General features: G+C 34.4%; 1 protein-coding gene across 1 annotated transcript; it reads right to left on the bottom strand.

Moving 5' to 3' along the window:
• Nucleotides 1-17945: 17945 nt before the first annotated feature.
• Nucleotides 17946-23401, bottom strand: LOC111907853 (uncharacterized GPI-anchored protein At1g61900). The gene is made up of 8 exons (XM_023903656.3): nucleotides 23137-23401; nucleotides 21732-21917; nucleotides 20557-21162; nucleotides 19287-19532; nucleotides 19147-19161; nucleotides 18698-18841; nucleotides 18568-18612; nucleotides 17946-18403 (listed from the first exon to the last, which is right to left on the bottom strand). Exons 1-8 carry the CDS (start codon nucleotides 23198-23200, stop codon nucleotides 18330-18332), a joined length of 1380 nt encoding a protein of 459 aa, XP_023759424.1. The 5' UTR covers nucleotides 23201-23401; the 3' UTR covers nucleotides 17946-18329.
• Between the last annotated feature and the right edge of the window lie 2998 nt (nucleotides 23402-26399).

Here is a 26399-nt window from a genome sequence, read left to right on the forward strand (position 1 = left end):
GGACTTTTGGACTTTGGGCCATTGGTGGGCTTGGGAGCTTACCTAGTGTTGGGGTCGGATTGAGTTAGGGGTAAAATGGTCAATTTACCCTTGGAAGAGTATTGTGCTTGGCCTAATGTTTATTTGTGCTATGTTGGCTAGTTCGGGATTTTCGGTGAGTCGGTGATTCGAGAATCTGCTTCTTCAGTTCAGAGTTTCGGCAGTGTGAGGTGAGTTATCCTCACTATATCAACAGGGTCTAAGGCACCAAGTCTGGCCCTTTATCGGATTGATATCCGGGTATTGTTGTGATGTTATTGCTTTGATATGTTTGCATCCTGGTAGTTAGGATGGTGTATGTTAGAGACCTGGTTGAGGTCGGTATCCTGATATGTAGGGTGATGCTATGCTAGTGACCGGTTAGGTCGGTATCCTGGTTAGGATGATGATATGCTATGTGATCTGTTTGCTCGGCTTGTTGACTGTGAATTGATATATGATTGTATGTTTATGTGCACATGGTTGATTGGACTGGAGTTGGGTTGAGGCGGGTCCTGCTTTGTGCTGTAGGCCAAGATACCCAGGGCGGACCGGTTGTCCCGAAGGCCCAGCGAGCGGTCCGGATAGGTTGTAGGCCCCAAGAGGGCGGACCAGACGTGCCGAGGCTCGGAGAGTGGACCAGGCCGAATGAAGGTCCGGTGTGGGCGGACCAGTTATACTGTAGACTCTGAGAGTGGACCAGGTGGATTGAAGGCCTGGTGCGGGCGGACCAATCACACTCTAGACTCGATGTATATGGCTAGACTCGGAGGGTGGACCAGGTGGACTGTTAGCCGGTGCGGCAGACCAGTCACACAGGAGACCCGAAATGCATGGTTGTTCTGTGATCGGATATGATATGGCATGTTATGCGTGTATGGTATATGTGGTTGGTATTTTGGGGATATCTCATTAAGCTTTCGGGCTTACAGTTGTGGTTTTATGTTTTTCAGGTTCTTCAGGAGACCGTGGCAAGGCGAAGGCGTGATCGTACCGCTCCTCATATTTATGTTGTGATGTGATTCTGGGAATACTCTAAATAAATTGTATTGAAAACCTTTTTATAATAATTTAATGAAATCGGGTTGTTTTTGAAAAAAATTAAATTGGTTGGAATTTTTCGGTCGTTATAGAAGTGCAGACGAGTACCCAACTCCTCGTGCAAACTCTTCCAGAACCCAAAAATGAGCCGAACATCCCTACCAAAGACCACATAAGCTGACACCCCATGACATGCCACCACTTCCAGGATGTAGATATCGACTAACTTCTTTGCCGAAATGCTCTCTTGAATTGGCATAAAATGCACGGTCTTGGTCGATCCGTCCACGATGAAACATATCGAATCCACTATGTACGTTGTCCGAGGAAACCTTGTGATAAAATCCATCGTAATCTTTTCCCATTTCCAAACTGGAATACCCAACGGCTTCATTTTTTCATGACGTCGTTGATGCTCAGCCTTGACCTTTAAGCAAATCAGGCGCCTCTGCACATAACAAACCACATCTCACTTTATACATGACCACCAATAATCAATCTAGAGGTCTCTATATATTTTTGTTTCTCCAGGATGGATAATGGACCTTGGTTTATGCTCTTCCTCCATCAAAACCTAACGCGCACCACCCTAATATGGAACCCACACCATCTGATGAAGGGTCAATAATCCTCGGCTATCAAAATCAAAGGACGCCACCTTAGCCACTATGCGATCACTCTTTTGGTGCACTTCCTTCATAGCCTCAACCTGAGTCTCTTGAATCTGCTCTAATAGTGGGGTAATTACAGTCATCCTCAAATGTATATCCTTGATCGGGGTAGAAACCGCCTTGCGATTGAGAGCATCGGCCACCATGTTGGCCTTCCCCAGGTGATAAAGGATCTCACAATCATAATCCTTAACCACATCTAAACATCTACGCTGCCTCATGTTCAGATTTGGTTGATCCATCAGATACCCCAAGCTCTTGTGGTCTGTGTAAATAGTACAGCGAACTACATAGAGGTAATATCACCAAAATCTTGAGGACGAAAACCACAGCCCCCAACTCCAAATCATGTGTAGGATAATTCGCATCTTGAGGCTTCACCTGCCTTGAAGCATACGTAATCACATGACCTCGCTGCATCAACACTGCACCCAAACCCATGATAGATTAATCGCAGTACACCACAAAATCCTCAACACCCTCAGGCGGGGTCAGAATCGGCGCCTCACACTATCTCTACCTCAGAGTCTCAAAAGTTTCTTACTACTTAGGCCCCCAAAAAATTGTGACGATCTTCTTTGTCAACTAGGTAAAAGAAACTATTATCTTGGAGAAATCATGAATGAGCCTTAGATAGTAACCCGCCAATCCAAGGAAACTCTGAGTCTCGGATGGAGACCTCGGAACCTCCCATCTCATAATCGTCTCAACCTTGGCTAGATCAACCACAATACCATTTTGGTTGACAAGGTGTCCTAGAATCTGAACCCCACGTAACCAAAACTCACACTAGGAGAATTGCACGAACAACTTATCTCTCTTAAAAGTCTCTAATACCTCCCTCAGATGCTCTGCATGTTGTTCCTGAGTATTGGAATAGACTAGGATATCATCAATAAATGCAATCACTGACCGATCAAACATAGGCCTGCATACGTGATTCATGAGATCCATGAATGCGGCTACAGCAACGGTGAGCCCTAAAGGCATCATCATGAACTCATAATGACCATAACGAGTCCGGAAGGCCGTCTTCTGCATATCCTCCTCTCTGACCCTCATATGGTGACAACCTTAATGTAGATCAATCTTGGAACACCAAGACGTGCCATGAAGCTGATCAAATAAATAGTCGATCCTTGGGAGCGGATAACGGTTCTTCACCGTTAGCTTATTCAGCTCCCGGTAGTCAATACACATCCGATACGACCCATCCTTCTTTTTTACAAATAAGATCGGCACTCCCCATGGTGAGCTACTTGGCCAAATAAATCCCTTGTCTAACAGCTCCTACAGCTGTGTAGATAACTCCTACATCTCTGGAGGTGCTAACCGATAGGGTGCTTTGGCTATTTGAGCCACCTAGAACCAAGTCAATCCAAAACTCCACCTGCCTCTCTAGAAGCACTCCCTACAAATCCTCTGGGAACGCATCTGGGTATTCCCAAACAATCGGTACATCATCCACGGTCACCTCACCCTTCTCCCGGGTATCCATCACATAGGCCATAAACCCAGAATACCCTGCTAAAGCTAATGTATGGCCCTAGCTACTGAATAGAGAGTTGGCCCACGCTAAGCACCCTCATCATGGATTACCAACTCTCCTACACTTAAGGCTCAAACACATACCAGCTGAAGCTCACAATCAATCACCGCCCCATTCGGGCTCAACCAAACCATCCCCATAATGACCTTCCTCTCGTGTAGGGGAATCAGAACGAAATCAATTGGGTACTGCTCACTGAATAACTCCAAAATGCATCCCCAGTGAACCCTCAAGACTCACACTGTATGGTCATCAGCAATCTCAACCTCTAGTGGGTAATTCAACTCTCTCAGGAACATCGTCAAACCTCTTGCTAAGCGCAAGAAATACACAAGATCGGGTAGCCCCTAGAAGCAAGCACATTTGTTAACTAGTCGGGTGATACTAATGGGAAATCCTAAAAGCACAAATCATGCAACATTCGAGCATAAAACAAGTAGATTCAGAACATAACCTAAACAGGTCATCATATTAGGTAACTGATTTCTTACTACCATGCAAATCTATAAGCTCATACAATAGGCACATAAAGGCATCTCTCTTAGCATTCTATCATGAAATCTTAAGCAGATCCTTAGCCCTAGTCTATCATATGATTCTCATATCATATCATAAGACATTTAACATGTATGGGTATTTTGGGAAGACCTACTTAAGCTCGGTTGATTGCTCGCATTACGCCCCCTTCTTTTCATTAGAAATTTCTCAATAAAATATTTCTTTTTATGGAGATCTACCAAATCCTCAGTTTGAGTTCGGGCACACTCGAGAGTATGCCTAAATCCATCAAACCAAAGCTCTGATACCAACTTGTAACATTCCAAAATTTCCAGACAAAAATTTCATTTTTAATTAATTTCAAAACATCCAGTTTTCATGTCAAAACAATTAAAAGTGTATCATAGTGTAATAATATATGAGTACAAATCCCAAAATCACATAATCCGGAAAATATGGGTGGATGTGGTCCAATCAAGTTGGGCCCTTCCCTTTCGAATTGAAAGTACCTGAAACATAAACTGAAAACTATAAGCACCAAGCTTAATGAGCTCCCCCAAAATACCCCATAGCATACATACATAAGTATCAAATCATAATTGGGTCTATTTCATCCCCTTCGGTCTCTTTCAACCGGTACTAGGTATATTTCAACCCCTCCGGTCTCTTTTAACCGATAGTGGGTCTATTTTACCCCCCTTCAGTCTCTTTCAACTGGTATTGGCTGTATTTTAACCCCTTCGATCTCTTTAACCAAGTATCAGGCCTATTTCACCCGTACAACTAGCATATAAACATATGAATAAGAGTCACAAAGACATCAAACACATACATGTGGTACAAGAAACTATCACGAAGACAATTATTATCCTACCAACATAATCTAGTGTGTCAGCATTGGTGCCTTCGACTCATAATTATAGTGATGGAAATTCACCTCGGAAAGAAGCTTAAAAGTCAACATGATCTAAAAATCCCACAACAGGTGCTAGATGCCACTTAATGAATCACACAAGGCAAGACTTTAATCTATCTACTAAAATATTAACAACTTAATTAAAAAGCACAAGTCAAAAGTCAACCCTCAAGGTCAATGGTCAAAGTCAACAGTCAATGTTCACTTCAACCGATCGTCACAACATGGTCTTTCTTGGCCACGTCGTGGTCCACATGCGATCCAACAAGCAGGAAAATCCCAACCGTCATGTCGTGGTTACCAAGGACCACAACATGGTTGCTAGGGTTCCAACAACTTAATGCATTAAGTTGTTTCCTTCGATTCCGAGAGCTGCAAAGCTCAGTTCTAAACCTAAATGTCATCTAAAAGGATAAAGTATCGAACTTTATCTATTAGGACCATCCAAAGGTCCCAAAAAGGCTTAATATGGCAAGAACTTAACCAATAAGTACTTATTCCAAAAGGTTTGAAATCCATCCTTTTCAGAAGTGATTCTAGCACCAAAACTAACCTAAAAGTTGGTGCTTTATAGATATGCATGTCCAATGCCTGTCTTGAACCCATATTAGGTCAAAAAGAGGGTTAATGACCTAAATCTCATGCATGGCATGAGGATCCAATCAAACTCCATATCCAAAGCACAAAACATACCAAATGACCCTGAGATTCATAAAGTTGCAAAGTTTATGAGATCTCACCATTCCATCAAACAAGAACAAGGAGTTTATGGGAGAAATATCAAGATCTATCAACCTAGTATGATAAAACTCGAGTCTTGGACACCTACAAAGGTCCAGAAGAGTGTTAAGGTGAATAATGGAGTCTTGCTTGATTGATCTTTCCTTCTTTCGTCCTTCTTTTGCTTCAAGGACACCAAAACTAGCTCAATAATGGAGGAAAGTGATTAGGGTTTCTTTGGGGCTTGAGGTAACTAATGAAGGCTGAGGATGAGTAAATGCTAGCCTCCATATTCCTTTAAATAGGGATAAACCCCGGAAAAATAGGGTTTACAATTCAGCTGTCACCACGTCGTTGCTAATATTGACACGTCGTGGTGACTTGAATGAATAGGCAACTCTTTATCGCCTCTCCACATTGTGGTGGTGCCTCCACTACACCATGGTAATCCCAAAATGATAAGTTTAATAACATGAAAATGTACCTCAAGAATTGGGCATTACAAAACGTCACCCAACTAAGCGTTTCCGATGCCAGTCGAGGGTGTGATATTCAAGGATTATTGCTTGATGTATCATCATGATAGTTGATGAGCCATGGTGATCTTGATGTTCCCATCTTGTATCATGATGAGCCACTATGGATCATGATTCTCCATCATGTATGTTGTCGATGCCCATGCATTGTATATCAATGATGAATGTTCTAGAAGCTAATACATGACAGATTGTGATTGGTTGACACCATTTACGGGCCTATGGTCTAATGGGCTTGGCCCATTAAGGTTTTAGGTTTGATCCTTTCACTATAAATAGGGATGCATGCTAGTCATTAGGAAGTGTCTTTTGTATCCTTATTGAGTTGATCAAATATTTTTTTGTTGTGCTTGTAATCTTTGCTTGAGAACTCCATGAATAAAGAATACTCCCTTCGTATTCGTAGACGTAGGTCACCTTAACAGAACCACAAAAATATTGTGTCTTTATGTGCTTTTGGTTTCATATGTTATCCACATTACTTCCTAACGAAGGTCGTCAGATATTGGCAAGTGGCATCAAGATTTTTTATGATTCTTGACAAGTGTTCTGGTTTCCCTAATAAATCACAAGGTTATTCATGCATAGGAGTTAAAGCTTGCATTGTCCTTATGATAAACAAAGCCATAAATCTTAATTTGGTTCCTCTTCTAGACGTTGCTTCTACATCGCGAGCTCCAATCGCATCAGGGAAAAGGAAGAAGTCCAAGCATCCAAAGTTCTTATTGCCCTATCGATTTATCTACATTAACAGTTCTCTTCTAGTGGGAGTAGTCCTTGTTCAACGTCTCTTCATAAGGGAGACAGAGCAATGAATGTTTTATGTTGATGATCAAGACCACATGTGTTTTTAATGGTATATTGATTTTTGCAAAGCTTCTACAGAACATTAGTTTCATCTAAGACTTAAATGCAAAAGCAAATCAGAAGGTGACAGGTATCACTGTCTTATTTCCTTTGAGTTGAACAAGAGAAGAGAAGAACTCCTAATTGATTATTACAAATGGATCATCCCATAAATATTGGTTGAAGCTGATAAAGTCTATCTCCACGACTTTTAACTAGATTGTAATGTCAAACATTATAATCTGATGAGTAAAACCTTGTAACACGTTGATTAACTTTACACAATGCCATTATGTAACGACCCGAAAATCCTTCCGTTAACGACGTTAACGTTCAGTTACTCGAAGATATATATATATATATATATATATATATATATATATATATGCAAATATTTTAGCTCTATGGGGTTAAAATGGAAGAAATCAAATAAAATAAATCTAATATATAATACCTAAAAGAATTAATTTTTATTGAAGGGGAATATAATTTAATTAATTAGTTTTCAGGAAAATGGGAAAATATAACTCTTTTTATTGGCGTAACTAAGGTTAAGGGGGTAAATTGTCATAAAAAGAAACTTAAAATGTCATGTATTTAGGGTTAGGGTGGAAGGAGTACATGGCTAGAGATTGAGGGACCAACTAGCAAAAATTCGATTATAACCCTCGTAATATATATCAACAAGTTTTAAGGGGCTTTAAGGATTCATTTCTTTTCCTTGGACAATTACGTACATCATTATTTCACCCATACTTCTTGGGCTATGCTCGTCGATTAGACACAAGCAAGGAGAAGAGAAAAAAAAAACTTGATCATAGAAACCAACGAGCAAGGCATTCGATCGTAGGAAGGGAGGGATGGTCAAGATAGGATAGTGAGATCAATTGATTTTGTGGGTTCTATTGGGCAGCAAAAAAAAACGATCGCAAGGAGGGAGGAGGAGAATTCATCGGTGACGGAAGGAAGGAGAGTGCAACTGATGAGATTTTTATGTGTTATTGAGGTTTTGGGATCGATTCTTCTCCAGTTTAAATCTTTATGTTAATTCCTTTCCCATTGATGAGAAATTGATGGATTATCTTGCCAACTTCTTCATTTTTGATGTTTTTTTTATCACATCTCCTTTCTCCTTACAATCTTTGAATGTTCATACCAAGGTTCTAAAAGGCGTGAGGCGTGGCGTGGTGGCAAGGCCAAGCCTCAAGCTTAACGAGTTATGGCGAGCCATGTTGTTTTTCAAGGCGTGATGTAAGGCGGCAATTTTATATTAATTTATAATTATATTACCGCAAAAATATAAATTTATATCAAATATACCTAGTTTTTAGAAGTGTTATATCATCAACTAATAACAGAAAGTTAATAAAAAACACAATACTTGTATGTCCGATTAGAAAAGGTATAAAAAAGAGCAAAAAAACGTGTCTCAAACGAAAAAACACCCGCCATAATGCGCCATGGCACGCCTTGCAACGCACCACGCCTAACAGCAACGTTATGAAGCTTTTCGTAACGGCGACGCCGCGCCTCACGCCATGGCACGCCTTTTAGAACACTGGTTCATACGTTTATTTCCAGTTTTATTAGGTGTATTTTGATTGTTTATTGTTGTCAAAACTTGTTCATAAACACCCTCAATAATTCTTAGTTCATGTTCATGTATTACTCCATGTTTTGGAGACCCTGTTTTCATTGTTAATTACTAATTTGAACCTTGGTGTGAGGATCAAATTGCTATTGATGTTTCTTGACAAGTTGCTACTGTTAAGAAATGAATTTTTATCTTTGTGGGTGCTTTTGGTTATGACTTAATTGGTTAATTGGTCAAAAAGTTCTTGAAATTCAAAGCTGGAAAATTCAGCAAAATTACCAATATGTCCCTGCTTTGAAAAGAAATGTAGAAAAATCATTAGAGGTCATATTGATGGTTCGTTTACTCTCAAAGTATTCATTTTAGGTCTAAATATCCATGATTTTTCCCAAGACCTGGAACTGTCCCTAACCAAGGTGAAAATCGTCTTTTTCATTGACTGGTCGGAAATTAGCTGCACGGACATGCTGTCTTGTAAAATTCATAGAAAATTATTGAAAAATCGGCTGGACCAGTGAGAGTAGTAGTTTTGAAGAAAAAAGTATGAACTACCTGAATATGGATTAAAGTTAAAAATTTTACAGGTTTAGGTGGTGCTAAAGTGGCCTTGAACAGATTATTGTTTCAGGTCAAAATCTGAGAATTTGACCTAATAACCAATTTGTATGTTTAGGTAGTAAATTGCCATAATTCGTTCATGTAAACTTCTAGTAATACATATGTTTCTGTTTAACTAGGGTAAGGTTTATTACCTCAGGTCATAAAAGATTTGAAGTGTGTAAAGGGTGCTTGTTTGAAAAAGTTGAGTCAATCTTAGTGGTTATTTAAAGTACTTGTTAAGGATTCCACATCTTAGAGGGATTGGAATGAACATAGGTTGTTTAGGTTGCATGAACCCCAATTGTGAATGTTATTTTGATTTGAATCCATGTTGTACTTTTTGGGTTTTATTTTGATGTGAGGGTGATAGGTCCACAATAAAAAGAGTGTTTTGTGTTAATTGTGTGTGAATATATGCATACAATAATTTATTGGTAATATTTGTCTATGTTGGTTAGGACAATGAATGCTAGTGATATAATATGCTTTAAATATGAAATTTTGATGTGCATGATTATATAAAGATGTAAAATGCCTTTACTTGATGTCTTGTTGAATGTTTACATATTGTGAAGTATGGAAGTAATATGCCATTTATTATTAATAGAAATTGAGCAGGATTACTTCGGGAGGTTAGTGGTGTAATCCTTATGTGATGAAATAATAATATGTTAATTAAAAATGGGAATACACTTAGTGGGGCGTAAAGGGTAGAAACCTAGACTTAGGTGTGTGTACCCTATCTGGATACTTGTGAGGGCTTTAGAGGTTGGAAGATACCTAAAGGGAAAGACATTAAGCCACTAGTGACGTCGAGTGGTTTTTCTAAACCACCACTTGGGACATGGTTCATGGACACTAAGGTGTTCAAGGACTAGAGTGATATTGGCGTAGTGATGGCGTTGGATCAAATATCACGTTTGAGTGGGAAGTTCTAGTGATGGGAACAATGACAAGTACCACCTTCAAATGACAACGCACATATTTGTATGTGCAATGTCGGAGTAGCGAACGAAGCGAACCGGGAGCAATGTTACGTGTGAGAGTCGCGCCTCACTTAGTGTATTAGGTCGATCCAGTCACGTTAGTAGTGAATGGGGTTTTTACCTCTTGGTTAGTGATGGACCTGGGGTTAGTGATGGACCTAGGGTTAGTGATGGACCCAATGGGGTAGGGTTGGGCCGGTCACTTAGTAGTGAACGTTTTTTGCCTTTAGGTTAGTGATGGACCTATATGCGGGGTGTCTACCTTACGGGATAGTGATGGACACATGCGTGGGGAGTCTTAGTTAGTGATGGACCTAATGTGGTAGGGTTGGGCCGGTCACTTAGTAGTGAACGTTTTTTGCCTTTAGGTTAGTGATGGACCTATATGCGGGGTGTCTACCTTACGGGATAGTGATGGACACATGTGTGGGGAGTCTTCCTTACGGGTTAGTGATGAACCCATGTATAGGGAATCTTCTTTACGGGTTAGTGATGGACCTAGGGCTAGGAATAATTATTAATTATCTAATATTAAAAGATAAATAATATTGGTAGATCCTAATAATATTGTAGTGATGAACATGTGTTGTAAATGATATATGATATATGTGATTATATGCTATGTGTGTTTACCTAACATTGTACTTATGGTTGACTCACTTAGCATTTGCTGACACTTGTTTATTTGCTTGTTGTTGTCTTGCATTGGTACAGGTAGCATAGTTTGTTGGCTTGGTGATGATGGGGCTTTTTGGTAGTTACATTCCAGTTTATGACTTTGTATAGATACCGTTTGGACACGTTGTGGAGTTTTCTTAATACTTGTTTTTGAGAACTTGTTTTTGATTTGGTTTATGAACTATGTTTTGATGAATGATGCTTTTTGAAAATAAACGTAACATTGGTGATGTTTTCCTTTAAACTTTAAATGACGCTTCCGCTAACATATTCTGTAAAATAAATGTTTAAAAATAAAAAATAAAAAAAATTGATGAGAAATCATGATGTTACACATTAGATGTTGTCCAGGCTTTCACTGCAACGTGTTACTTGTTTAAGCTTCAAGTCTCAGATCTGTTATCTTAGTGATAGGATCTTATTTTGTATAGAATATATCTCTTTTATTTTGGTATATACCTTAGGGTTGTGTGTATAATATATCACTTTTTGCATTCTCTCTTTGTGAGAGTTATTTCAAAATTGGTTTTTGATTATTCATGTTCTTTTGTTCTTCATTGCTTGATATATCTTGTTGTTTCGATCCTTCATGGTCATTTATTGACTTTTATGCATGTTGTATAGATGGTGTTTGAGAGTGTCATTCTAAGGAAAGGAAGTATAAAAGGACTAGCTAACCTTCTTGTGGTTAAGGTGAGTACGCATTGGCATTTTACCACTTTCGGTATAATGAAATAACAATGCTTTGATATATAAAAAGCTTTGAAATGAATATGTTGAATACTTTTGAAATGAATGCTTTGAAATTTTTGTCTTTAGATAAAGAGTGTTTTGAAAGCAAAGAATGTTTTGAAGGAACGAATGTTTTCATAAGGTGTTTAAAATGTTTAAAGTATTGATGTTTTACTTTTGAAATGAGTATTTTGATACTATCATATGAGATGTGTAGAGCATGGAAAGTAATGATAAGAAATGGAAAGTAATGAAAAGAATATATTGCTCAAGCCATGGTGTCCCCATAACGGGATCTATATGAATCTAATGGGGGTGATACCTTCCCCTTTGCGAAGTAGATGTCTTAATGGAAATGATGCATTGGTGGACTGATTTTGTTCCTTTCACATTGGTCTAGACTTGGGAGTGGCTCTTTTATTGGACGTAGACCCTAGGTATAAAAATGGCAGTGGTTTACTACCAGAATTAACCCTTAATGATAAAAGGAAATGGAATATGGATAAATGTTTTATGAAATGATATGATATGATGTGTTATGATATGTATGAAATGATTTTTTCACGAAAATGCTTGAAATGTTTTTGATAAAAATGTGATAAAGGTTTTGGGTCACAAACCCATATCTCACGAGACATTTTGTCTTATGTATCTGTCACACCCCCGAACCGGAGAAACGGCGGAAACGTCCGGGGGTTGGGTGACTTCATCTTGTAATATCATAACAGTGTATATAATTGAATTAAAGACAACATCATCATCACATGTGAAATATAACAACCATCGTAGTTTACATCAGTTTGTTGGTTTACAAATTACATGCCAAATGTCAACTGTATGATGATAACAAAAATGCACAAAAATCTACATGTTCTTGATGACCAACCTGCTTAACGATTCCCTAATAATACAAGTTATTTTGAAAATGGTCAACATATATAATGTTGGTGAGTTCATAAGCATGTTTGTAAGAAAAGTTTTCTATCATTTGTAAGCTCCAGAAAATACGATATTTACTGTAAAAGAAATAAATGGTTTGAATGCTTTGTATCAAGTCTTGTATTAAGGCATGTGTGTTTGTGTTTTGAAAATGTGTAAAGAGTGTATTCCAAAATCTTCTATGTTTTCTGTTGTAAGTAGAAGGTGGTGTATAATGTATGTTTCCCAAAAAATCCGGTATTTTCTAGTCTGTAAATGAGTTGTAGTCTTTAAACCATAAGACCCGAGTATGATAGAAATGAATGGCTCGTATGTGTATCAAAAGTATAGAATAGGCATTCCGCAAATTTGTACAGTGTTTGTTAATCTTTATGTGAGTCGTTATAACCATGCTTGATATGACTGATCTTCCTGTCATCGCGTTTTTCAGGCGTTGACTTGTTTAAGGTAAGACATTTGTCACCCTAGACCGGCCTAGTCTAGCTGTAGCGAACAGCTCAGGTGCGGGGCTGTCAACCCCGTATAGATCTATACACAAACTCTCACTCTCCCTCCAGGAGACTCTGGTTATAACTACAGGACATAAGGGTGTACACTAGATAGGTACGGATGAAAGAACGTCTCACAAGAACCTTACCTAAATTTACGGGAACAGTGTATCACATTGTTTACCGTTTCAAAATAATGTTTCTGTATATGTGTTTAGGTTATAAGGTCAAATAAACGTGAAATGAGTATACAAGGTCCGTCGAGCATGCCAATGGGTTAACAAAGCCCAGTAAACATGTAAGGAGTATACATGACCTATCAAGCATGTAAATGGGTCACTAAGGCCCAATAACATGTAATGAAAATATTAGGCCCAATAAGCATGTAAATGGACCACTAAGGCCCAATAAACATATAAGGTATATTTCAGGCCCAATAAGCATGTAAATGGACTATTAAGGCCCAATAAACATGTAAGGTACATTTTAGGCCCAATAAGCATTTAAATTGACCACTAAGGTCCAATAAACATGTAAGGTATATTCCAGGCCCAATAAAAGTGAAAATGACGTATTTAGTCCGTTTGTTATTACGTTGTTTGTTTTAGCTCAATTGTTTACCAAAACAACATAAAAGGCCCACTTTTTGTAATGATGACATTTTTGGCCCATTAAGCCGAAAATTTACAATTAAGGCACATTTTTTGTAAAAATTACACTTTAGGTCTTTTAAGACCAAAAGTTTACATTTAAGGGCTTATTTTAAATCAAATAACATTTTTAGCCCACTTTTGTTAGAAATAACATTTATGGCCCAATTTTGGTGAAAATTGACGGCCCAAATGTATAGAAAATTACCTTTTCGGCCCAAGTTTAAAAAGATTGTCATTTTCAACCCTTTTTAACCGAAATTTACATTTTTGGCTCAAATTTGTTTAAGATGAAAATTTAACCCACAAAAGTCAAAAATTTACAAATTTAGCCCATGAAACTGTGAAGGCCCAATTTTAAGCCCATTTTGTGAAAATGAACACTTTTGGCCCTTTTAAAACCATAAATATCTTTAAGGCCCTTTTTTATATAAAAATGACTCTTTTGGTTCTTGAAAAACCGTGAATGTCCTAAAGGCTTCACCATTTTATTTATTTCTCAAAATTGGCCCCTTAAACAGTTTTGTCTAGTTTTCTAGTGTTCCACAACATGTTTACTCCTTTCACTTCATAATAAGTTGTATAATGTGTGTTAGTTTACAAACATCACCATGTTTTGGTCGATTTTTCGAGATTTATGAAGTTTTAGCACATAATCACAACATATAACATGGAAAATACGCATAAACATGCATAAACACATAGATCTAACACAAAGCAACTTGTATCCTCCCCCAAAACGTAGTAAAAACCGAAAATAGGGGGTATGAACTCACTTTGGGGTGATGGATAAGTTTTTGAAGAAGTTAAGGAGGTGTTTTCGGCCTAGATTACTTCTTTGATGAGATCTTCGAATTCTATGAGATTCTAAGAGCATGAATCACGATTTAGAGTGTTAATGAGTGAAAGATTTGTCTTATGATGAAGTTAAACACTTGAATAGAGAGTATGTTACCAAAATGATGAACCTTGATGAAGTATCCTTAAACACACACATAAGCACACACGAAATTTGGATAGGGAGAATGGGATTTTTCTTGGAGTTCTAGAGAGGATTTTTAGTAAGTTTGAGAGTGAAAATGGAGCTGATGGGGAGGATCCTATGGCCGAGACTTATGAAGAGAAGAGAGATAGAGAAGGGAGTAGTTAATACATGGGGGATTGGAGTGTAGGAGTTTAGATATATGTGATGTAATTAGCATAGATACCCAACATATAATAATGAGGTGTCAACCCCTAATCCTTATTATATTTTTTTTGTTTCAAAACCGAGAATGGAGGGAGGGAAAAGAGAAGAGAGATGTTTGGGATTGAATTGAATAAAGATCGAGATCTTTTAGACCAATAAGAAAGCTTTCGGTCCATTGGGCCTAAACACAAGTTTTCGGCCCAAAAGTGGTATAAACAATGGGTTTTCAACCCAATGATGTTCAAGAAAACGTTCACGGCCCATTAAGGCCCATGGAGAGTTTTGTGGCCCAAAAACCAATTACCTAGTGATTGTGGTTCCAATTAAGGCCCAAATGAGGTATCTTAACCCAAAATAATCAAGTTGTGGGTTGATTGGCCCATTAGGCCCAAAAAGATGTTTGAACTGAGTAATTAGGGTTACAACCCAAAGTTTAGTGAACATAGTGCTTTGAACTAGGTTTAGGGCTTCACGAGTGAGTTTTGATTTGAATATTTGTTTTTGAAATGAATAACATGTATAACATCAATCTTAAAGTTACAAGATGCATCAAGAGTTGATCATACATAGACAGAATTTCCTAACCCAATAATGCTAGTTGTGACAGTATCTCTTTGTAATTTCATGTATCCCAGGTTGCACTTAAGGAATATATATATATATATATATATATATATATATATATATATATATATATATATATATATATATATATATATATATATATATATATATAAGTTAAAAGATAAAGAATGGAGTGGAGCTTGTTAATTTCCTTATTAATTGTATTGATGTAATTCTTATTTGCTTGCTATGGTTGTATTGATATTTAATGATAACACTCAATGTTTTAATTGTAAATATTTTTGTGGGGACGAGTTTTTATTAAATATGGGTTAATTCCCTAAAAGATTTTATAATCATAGCTTTGAAAAAGTTTGTATTTTTTGTTGTTACAGTTTATATTATAGCTTTGTATTTTCATTCTCTTGCTTATTAAAGCATTTCATGAAAATAGATACCAAACAATACACATTTTACCATCAATTTTTTTCCTTATTAGATTATTATACTTTTAGAGTTCGTATTCATTTATTTATTTATTAAAAATGATTGGAAGCAAATGATATAAAGGAGTATAATGTCTATTTAGTTAAGAGGAGTAAATTTTAAAATAAAATTTCAAAAAAAAATAGTAGTTTAAATAATATGGTTTTGCAAAGCTTATTTTTAAAAAAAAAAATGTTTAAAAACATTTTTATTCGTTTTAAAAGCATTGTTTTTAAAATTAGAATGTTATAATCGGGCACAATTTGAAAACAACCATCCAGTGATAGCAATGTACTTTCAAAATACAATGCTTTAATAAGAAAAAAAACTCAATTATAGCATTGTCTAATGATTTTTAGAAAGCCTACTATAACATTTTTTACGCTTACTTATATAGCACAAGTTCAGAAAGATATACTTATAACATTTTTTGATGGTTTATATACCTATGTTTTAAATAAGTTATGTATGTGTTTGTATCTGGGTGTATACCTATGAATATGAAATCTATAATTATCATTTCTTTGCCATTAGTAGCAATGTACTTCTAATATATTTGCAAATATTCATTAAAATGACCATTAATGGATTTTTTCTTTTATAGCAATGTACTTTTAACAAAAATATGCTCAAACTCTTGTCGCATCGCTCGGGCTTAAGATCCTCGTTAAAATTATGTTTTTGTTCCGTTACATAATTTTTTATAGCTTTCGTTTTTATTAATTATAAAGGAGTTCTCCACCACAACTTACGAGATTGACTTAAATACTATTTATTATATAAAAGTAAAATTTGTAACGTAAGTAATCATCCAACATCAATTAATTTCGATTAAATCCTCATGAAACATTAAAATTAGAATGAGGTGCTATTATATTGGTAGAACTTTCTACCGAGTGCTAGAACATTTGAAACATCAAATGATAATGCAACATCACTAATTTTTTCCGAACACATCACTAAAATGACCAAAATGTGAAATGCTAAAAAGTACACAAAATTACAAAATATATGGGTTTTACAAAAAATTAAAAAAATAAATAAATAAACAAACAAAACTTCCCAAAAAATTAAATTTCCATAAAAGTTGCACAAATTAATCAACAAAAAATAAATATACTAGATAAGGTATATCTTCGTTATTAATTGTACCCAAAAAAATTTAATTGTTTTATAATATCAATCACATCAAAAATGGTTTTGATTTTTTTTTTCATTTGTTGTTTTTTCTTTATTATTATTATTATTATTAGTAGTAGTGTTGTTATATAATTATTATTAATGTTAATATCTTTCATATTCTGATGATATTATTGATAGATCGTTTCCTAGATTTCTAATAGTAGTAAAGCTAGGTTAGGTTGGACCCCCTTGCTCCATAATCTCGTTTTAGTTTCTATTATATTGTAATGGATTCTTTCTAGCTTCTTGCTAGTTTTTATTTTATCAATCTTCTGCCGTTCAAAAAAATATAGATTTATATAGTTATTCGAATAATTGACAGACATTCAAATCATTATTTAATATTAACTCTTATTTTCAATAATAATAAAATATAGTTAATAATTAACAGATGTTCTAAACTTGAGTGACCATTTATGTAAAACTAGTTAATAAGTATCATGCATATTTTATAATTATATCATGACTTTCATAATCAAACAGAAATAACAAATCATTCGGTAAAGGAAACAAACAGAGTTATATGAGAAAATTATAGGAAAAACCTTATACATTGTACGTACAAATCAAAACGTTCTGCTCGATAAGAAATCATGTATAGTGCTCGATTAAATGCTTATGCTCTATATAATACACATAATAAACCACGCAATTATAATACTTAAACTGTTGATAAATCCGATGATTAATTAAAAAAATACTTTGTTTTATTAATATCATTTATATTATTGTTATTTATAATATTGTTTTAATAATATTATTATTATTAATTAACCAAATAAAGTAAATAATATTAATAAAGTAAAACAAAAAATAACAAAAAAACAAAAATAATAATAATAATAATAATAAAATTATAGGACAGCTATACAGTTTGTAACAAGAGGGTTCATATATACTCACATAAAAAATATCGGAAAGTCAATTTTGTTATTGATTATTTGTGATAGTTGTTTAAAATATAATTATGACATAAACTCGCACCTTTTTTAAATAATTTTAGTCATCAGTCATATTTCTTCAAACCTAACAATCTAAAAAATGAATGACTTTAAAATCTAATTAAAAAAACTCCAATCCACTTAAGGGCCTAACATTGTTAACATAGGGGGGTAAACTCCAATACAATAGAAAGTACAAGGGTATAACTTGCAAAAATATATACATGAACTCAACTCCCTCTTTCTTTACAAAATTCTTATTACATACACAATTTCCATAACAAATTCACCATCACCACTAATAACTACTAACTCAACTTCCATGCAAATCTTTTTTTACACTTTCAACTTCAAACCGGATTTCCCGCCAAAAATCTCCATGCTTTTTTTTCTTTTCTTTTTTTGCAATTTTGATTTTCCCTTGTTCATCAGACCGGTTAAATTTCAAGAAACTCCTTTTTTTTTTTTAATTCGAGTAAGCAAAGTGCTTTGATTCATTAGAAATTTAAAGAATTGTAATAAGAAGAAGCATTGCAATTGCATAAAGAAGAAGAAACATAGCATCCTTGTTGTATAGACCTGTCATATATAATTGAAAATGCAAAAAGATCACGTAAATTAAAAATGTGCAAATTTGTAAAAAAAAAATTAAAAAGATTTAATGAGGAAAACCTCTTTTCCATGACTTTATCTATTTAGTCGTTTTTCTGCATTAAGTAAAAAAGATTGAATGGTGAAATTACCTTTCTGCCCAGAAGCTGCTGCAGGAAGTGCAGGAATCTTAATAGCTGCAGAGATTAAAAAGATGAATTTGATATCAAGAAATTGAAGGTTTTGAACAAGGGTAATTTGGGGATAAAAATTTTTGCTTACTTCTGTTGCATGATGAAGCTGGTATATGTGAAATGGAAGGCCAAGGTGCTGGAATATGATCATTCAGATCACAAAGGAAACTAACTCCTGAAGATGTGTCAAATGTTGCATCTGAGGGCAAACTTGGAAGAAGACATCCAGATTCTATTTCATACACACAAACAACAACAAATCAGATCAAAAAATTTACCTATTACAACATTCTACTTTGATGAATAACACAAAAAAAATACAAATGTTTTAGCTTGAAAAGATGATAATGGGCAAAAGGGTAACTTTATCTTTAAGATTACATAAGGGAAAATGCAAGAAATAGCAACATACTTTTTATTTATTTGTGTATTAAAGCATTTCGTTTTTTTTTAATAAGGTGTTATTATACAATGCTATTTCTTGCATTGAATTCTATAACATAGAAATTGTTAATAAGAGGGGTTCTTAGATTATACCTTGCATTCCATTTGCTGAAATCGAGTTGTAGAGTTCATTGTAAGAAGAAAAGACATATAAAAACCATTAGATTTGATTCTTATTACCAAAAAGATTCATGTAAAATAGGAAATAAATTAAATAAATTAACAACACGAACCTTGGAGGGAGAAATCTTGGAGGCTTATATGACAAAGATTATAAACATTATTTGTTACATTTTCTTTCTGCAATTTCTTTCCAAGTGAAGATGCACAATTTAAAGCTTGCAAATTTGTTAGAAAGCTTTGCTTTTGTAAGTGAGATACATAATTTTCCATAGCACTGCAACATGATGTTTCGTTGCTAAGCTCGTTGTGACACCCGTGTGCAACCGGTCGGACATTTGGTAAAACCAACGGGCAAACTGAAACCAAGGGCAAAATGGGAAATCTTGATAAATATACATTGTTTTCATATATGGTGTATCTTTGGACTTTTGCAAGAGTAATTGTTGTTATGAATAATTCACTCGTACGTTATTATGACTGTGTTTGTTAAAAGGGACATGACTACACAAGTTTTCTATGGCTTTTCTCGATGAGGGCATTTTTGTCTTTTGCACATACGAGAGTTAGAGAGCAAATCCATGTCCCACACCTTGACAAAACAATTCCAAAATCTTGTCACGTTGATATCAATCTCAGTCTTAGTCTAGTCTCGTGGATGCCAGACAAAGTTCAAGGGTAATGGAAAATAAAAGCAAGGGCAAAATGGGAAATCTTGAAAATTATAGAAAAAGAATGTTCATTGTTATGAAATATGGTGTATCTTTGGACTTTTACAAGAGTAATTGTTGCTATGAATCAATCACTTATACTTTATTATGGATGCATTAGTTAAAAGGGACATGACTACACAAGTTTTCTATGGCTTTTCTCGATGAGGGCATTTTCGTCTTTTGCACATACGAGAATTAGAGAGCAAGTCCATGCCCCACCTTGAAAAAACAATTCCAAAATCTTGTCACATTGATATCAGTCTCAGTCTCAGTCTAGTCTAGTCTGGTGGATGCCAAACACAGTTAAAGGGTAACTGAAAATAAAAGCAAGGGCAGAATGGGAAATCTTGAAAAATATAAGCAAATGAGTAATAGGCTAAAATGTTCATTGTTTTCAAATATACTGTTTGTTGGACTTTTTGCAGGAGTAATTGTTATTCTAAATTCAATCACTCATATGTTATTTAGGCAAGGCGATTTTTCTAGGGTTATTTTCAAGGAGGAGGGTATTCACGTCTTTTGCACAGACAAGAACTCAAGAAATCAAGAACAAGTCCCTGTCCCACCTTTTTGGATGGGACAAAAAGTTACATCAGTCCCAGTACAATGCATGTCAAACACAGTACAACCTGATCTGCATGGGCCCCACAAGAACAAACAGCTAACTAACCTTTATTAAGATTGCAATTAGCCAATCCTCTTAGCACTTCTTTAGCTCGTGTTGGTTCAAGTTTACTTGCTAACCATCTCAAAACAATATTTTTACAATCATTCACCACCCGATTTGATATATCTGAGGGCCTCTTAAGCCCCATTGCATCAAGTTCAAAAGACACAGAAGCAAGATCTTTAGCACCTTCCAATATAGCATTCTGACACACCTCTTGACAACATTCATTAACAAGATCAATCTTTCCACATTTAGAAAGAATCTTGGAAGTGTTGACCATTTTTTCAAATTGGTCAACATCTTTGACCGGGCAAGAACCTTCTGTTAAATTAGATGGACCAACCGAACATATCTTTTGTAAACTGTTATTTGCCCCTTGACCCATGAGAATTTGGTCAAAATCGGAAAGACAATGTTTTGATAGAGTTGAATTTAGGGAAAGAGTTTTGGTTTTTTTACTTGATTGACCAATGAGAATGACTAAAGTGGCTTTGAATTGAGGGCAACATACTACATTGGCTAAGTATGGGGCGAATACTGTGAAACAATCGATTGCAGTCATACTCATCATGGTGTTTATGGAATCAAAATCTAGTGTACATAACCCTGAAAAAAAAAAAAAATAAAATAAAATAAAAATAAAGGGTTGAATCAAAAAATAGGAACATAGTTTTGTTGATTTGTTCATTATGCTATAATTCGGTATGTATAATGTGTTATTAAGTAAAAATTTGAAAGTATGAAGGTATGATTCGGTTGATTTTGAAAGTAGAATGTTGTTTCTTGAATTTAGTGATAATTTAAGATATCAAAGAAAACAAAATTCAATAAGATAAAAGGATATGTTCATATGTTACCAAAATAGCAAACAAGTTTCACTCAAACTTTTAAATTGTTCCATTATTATAATTGTTATAAAAGTATGTGACAGTTTTATTGAAATAAATAGTAACCAAGTTTCAATCTTGTTCAAGTGTAAAATAGACCATTTCACAACATTGGAACAAAAGTATAAAACAGAAAGTCAGAAACTTGATTTCTATTTAATGAAACTATTTCGATAAAACTTTCACATAATATGTCTGTATCTTACCTACATCAACAAAATATACAAAATTTCATTTCTTCTAAAAACTGTACAAAATTTCATAACAATAGAACAAAATTTAATGCACCTGATAACTTTGGAGCAGTGTTATTTGTGATTGTGAAGGGTGATAATGGAGATGGAGCAAGAAGAGGATAAAGGGGTTCAGGATTTCCAGATGGAGAAATTTCAGGCAATAAATTATCCACTTTTTTAATAAATTGTAGAGATGATTTCATATTATTCATCGAGTTGCAATCAGAGCTGTTGAAACCTGTTCATTGATGCAAAAAAGAAAAGGTTTTGTTATATTTGGAAGAGTTAAATGCAAGAAAATAGTACAATGATTTCATAGAAATAAATAAAAGTAAGATGCTACAAGAGTGGTAAATCTGTAAATGTAGTAAAAAGATCAAAAACATTACAAGAGACATTTGGTATATTAACTAGAAAACCAATCATAAATGCATTGATGACAAGTTGTTAGCTAAAAACATGATTACTTTTGGATCTCATCACTTCTTTTGACTAAGTCAATAAAAGGGTTGTTTTTGTTGTTGATAAATTTAGTTACTTCAATCTTTATAGTTCATACACAAATGTGTATACTTTATAACATAAATCCCAATAAGTGTTGGCTTACACTTAACTCAACCATGTGAAGAGTAGGTGGCAACTCAAGAAAATGAAGAAAAAAAATTAATGAAATGTAATAATTGCAAGTGGTTGTGAGTTTCAAAAACTGCAGTGTGGGAGTTTTACCTGATTTACATCTCACATCATGTAGATGTTGTGGAAAAGTTTGAAAGATATTATTCTTTGGATTAGTTGATGATCTAATGAGATTCTAATATGTGGAGAAATTTCTTGATTTAAAAGTTTGTGCTTTTAATTGATATATACAAATGGAATTTCTATAGGATTTAAGTTTGTTGTATTTGCAATAAATTTCATTATTAAATCTTGAAGTTTAATTCTAGGTTTGACTATAAAATGTCTAAATGGTAATTGAAAATCTTCAATTACTCGAAAATTCAAAACCCTAGAATGGCTTATCATACCTCCATGAAAGTGACATGTTCTCTAGACTTTAAAGTTTATCAATTAAACAAAACCTCAACATGCAAGAACGAAAGAAAAACCCTTAAATCTTGAAGCAACGAATTAAAAGGCAAAAATTAACAAAAATGGTCAAACAAATTATTGTACTATAAACAAGATAAACAGCAAAATGCAGACAACCCATCAAAATCGAAACAATAATTAGAGAAGAACCCATTTAACATTCTTAAATTTTTCGAAAAAGAAACCCAATTTTAAAAAACCCTTGAATACGAAACATGATCAAGGGAACTGCAAACCCCCGAAGCTAAATCTTGAAATTAATCAAGACTTTTTAGGATTCTTGAGCACCGATTGAAGACAAATCATCAAATCGAACAAGAACAAGCAAATAAAGTAAGTAATTAAGATGCGTATACATGAATACTTACAGAAAAGCAGCAGAAATAAGAAAATGAGCTTGAGATTGAGCTTCTGAGGTATCGTTTCTCTCATGCTTGATGGGTTTTTCTCGCACTTGATTCTATACGAAGTTATAGAACGAAAAGGGATATTAAAAGAGAGATGATACTAGAATTTATGCAAAGCTTTTAGATTTTCAATTGAGAAAAGATGGTGAGAACTGGAGAATATAGAACAGGGGAGGTGTAAAGAGTGAAGAGGGAGAGAGAAAGGGGGAGCCATAAATGAGAGTGCAAGTGTGTGGGGACAATGGCAGTAATTTCGTAGTAGCTGTCCATTTATATGCGAAGACCCCACAAAAGAAACAATAAATTAAATCATTTTTATTCGATTAAATTATATAAATTACCCTCAAACTATTGGTAAACTTCCAAATTTAGACGCAAAAAACTTAGTTTTTCATTTTGGTCTAATGAAATATATTGGTTGTCGATTTCCAGATTTTTTTTGCTTAGTTTTAAAGGTATCTCAAACCCTACCAAATATTTTAAAAAACATTCTTAATATTTTAGTAATTAAACAATATTTTTTAATTATATCATTTTAATATATATATATATATATATATATATATATATATATATATATATATATATATATATATATATATATATATCGGTTATTTACAATTCACTATTAACTATTATTTAGTTTTCATTTATATTATTAAAACTTGTTAAAGATAGGATTGGTAACTTCAAATGTACATTGGATTTTAGAATATCATATCCAATTTTATACTTTAAAGCTCTTAGGTAAGATTTATATATACATCTAATTTTTACACTAAATTTTAGGCAAATTATATTAAAACAAAAACTTTGATTTTGATCAAATATGACAATTTTGACATCAATTTTGTGCATTAATAAAAGGCAAAAAAAATACAAATAACAATCTAACAGGACATTCGTTTCTAGGTTACCACAACAATAAAATCAATACAACTCCGGTCCCACACAAATGGACTGAAGGAAATGTAGGGTCGCCGACAGTGGCGGACAATGAACGTTTTAGTAGGGGTGACATTATAAAAAATTCAAAAAAATCTAAATTAGTAGTGGCACTCGTATTTTAAGCCGGTGCACCTAATAGAAAAAAACATAAAAAATAAAATAAAATAAAATAAATTACACTACGTGTCGGAATCGAAATAGTGGCCTGGGAGACCCCAGGCACCACTAAGATCTGCCACTGATGGCCGGCAATCCCAATCGTAAGATTAGGAATTGCTTTAGTATAAGACATCCAACAAAGAAAATACAAATAAATATATACTAAATAAATTTTTATAAATGCGACTACACTGAAAAATACCTACATAAAGCTCATATATACAAAACTTTTCAGCGATGAATTATAAAGATGTGTGTGTTTGAAAAATAAAATGGTGTGTGTGTGAATAAAGAGACACAAACAAAATAAATATGGATATGGCTAGGGCAAGTCCACAACCAGTAAAACATTGAATAAAAGCATAAGTAGTAAAAGCACATATGAATAGTAAGTTGAAAGCTATTACTAGCTAAACATGATGTAAGTGAATAGGAAAATAATTACTAGGCACATCAATACTACTCCACTACTCTGGATTCCAAGTCTCCATAAGTCATGTAATCGTCGATGAAATAAGCTCATATAAGAGATTGTGAATGCTTAGATCAAAGTAGTAAAGTAGTATTGACGTGTCTAGTAACTGTTTTCCTATTCATTTTCATCAAGTTAGCAAAGTAGCATGACGTTAGACTTGAAGGTGTCAGCTTTTACCAATGACTCATTGGTAAGGGTTAACTTCTTCAGGTCTAACGTCATGTTATCTTCCCGTTTTCTTAACGGTCGGCCTCATACCATCGTATTGTTGATTGTAATCTTCTTTACTCTCCTAACAACAACAATACTTAGTTATCTCATGTGGACATGTCCAAACCACCTTAATTTTCAATCCCCCCCCCTAATTGTGTCGATAATTGGCGCCACACCAAATAAATTCAAATTGCCATGTTTGTTATCATGTCTAACGTCTTACCACATATCCACAACATTCTCATTTATACAACCTATATTTTCCTCTCATGTTCCTTCTTAATAAACCAACATTCAAATTCATATAACAAAGTTGGTCTCTTATTGTTCCTTTTAGTTTTAATGGCACCTTCTATCACATAGAACTCATGTTGCTAACCTCTATGTTAGTCATTCAACTTTTATGTAGTGTGTAACGTCTTCCTTAACACCCTCATCATTATGGATGATAGACCCAGTTACTTGAAGGTATTTGGACTATCATGTGAGAGATAAAATGACAAAACACCAACAATTATTAAAGTGTAAAAAGAAGATATTGTTCAATTCGGTGTCAATGATTTTGCCCATGTGTACTGTCATATCGAATGTTACTGTCCGATGCACCAAACCGTCATTCAGAAAATAAAAGATATTTATAGAAAAAATAAATAGGTAAAATAAAAATTCAGTACAAGTCATCTATAAATTGCTATCTACTAAATTCATATTTTCTCCACACGTAACTGCAGCCAAAGAGTAAAATAGATTGGGAAGAAAGCGTCTGCAGTTGGGTTGGACGACATACATCTTGGTTGGTCCCACCACCACTAGGGATGTTAAGAGATTTATCTAAAAGAGTTACAATATAACTAGGAAGACGTTTCAAATATCACACATGTATTACCGGATATGCGAGTTTGATATTAACTAAATTAACTAATTATGTGATAAAATAATTTTTTTATTTATCTTCCTTGATAAAAACCCTAAAAAATGTATATTCTTCTTTTATGGGTCGGATTTATCTTGATAAGTAGTGATATTGCAAGAAAGTGGTTGCATAGTTTATTGAATTAAAGATTACATCTATCCATCGTTAATCGGTTGTACTTTGGTAGATTTATAGTTTGGCATTTAAACACTTGGGACCAAAATGTTGGTTGAAAGATAATCCGGAAATTAACTTTTAATTTGTTTTTTTTTTTTTATCTAAAATGATTGCAAAAAAGGTCATACGTTAACCCACAATTAATACGTCAAGTCGTTGCACTCCTAGTTTTATAAGAAGACCTCTAAAGATTTGGCATATGCTATTAAATTGTGGCCGGTTAGATACTATTACTTTAAATAGTAATGGTGTTTTTAGTTCATTAAGTTCATTAAGACCATTATTTTCAATTATTAGCTACAATCTCATTTTTCTCTATCTACGATAATGTAGTATAAA

This window comes from Lactuca sativa, chromosome 4 (assembly GCF_002870075.4).
Source record: "Lactuca sativa cultivar Salinas chromosome 4, Lsat_Salinas_v11, whole genome shotgun sequence".
NCBI lineage: Eukaryota > Viridiplantae > Streptophyta > Magnoliopsida > Asterales > Asteraceae > Lactuca > Lactuca sativa.

What these genes read in the sequence shown, in the direction of transcription:
- LOC111907853 (XM_023903656.3), bottom strand. Translation starts at nt 23,200, where the DNA reads ATGAGAGAAACGATACCTCAGAAGCTCAATCTCAAGCTCATTTTCTTA. An exon ending in CTTATTTCTGCTGCTTTTCT is followed by an intron (nt 21,918 to 23,136) that starts GTAAGTATTCAT and finishes ATCAATGAACAG; the next exon opens with GTTTCAACAGCTCTGATTGC. An exon ending in CACTGCTCCAAAGTTATCAG is followed by an intron (nt 21,163 to 21,731) that starts GTGCATTAAATT and finishes TTTTTTTTTCAG; the next exon opens with GGTTATGTACACTAGATTTT.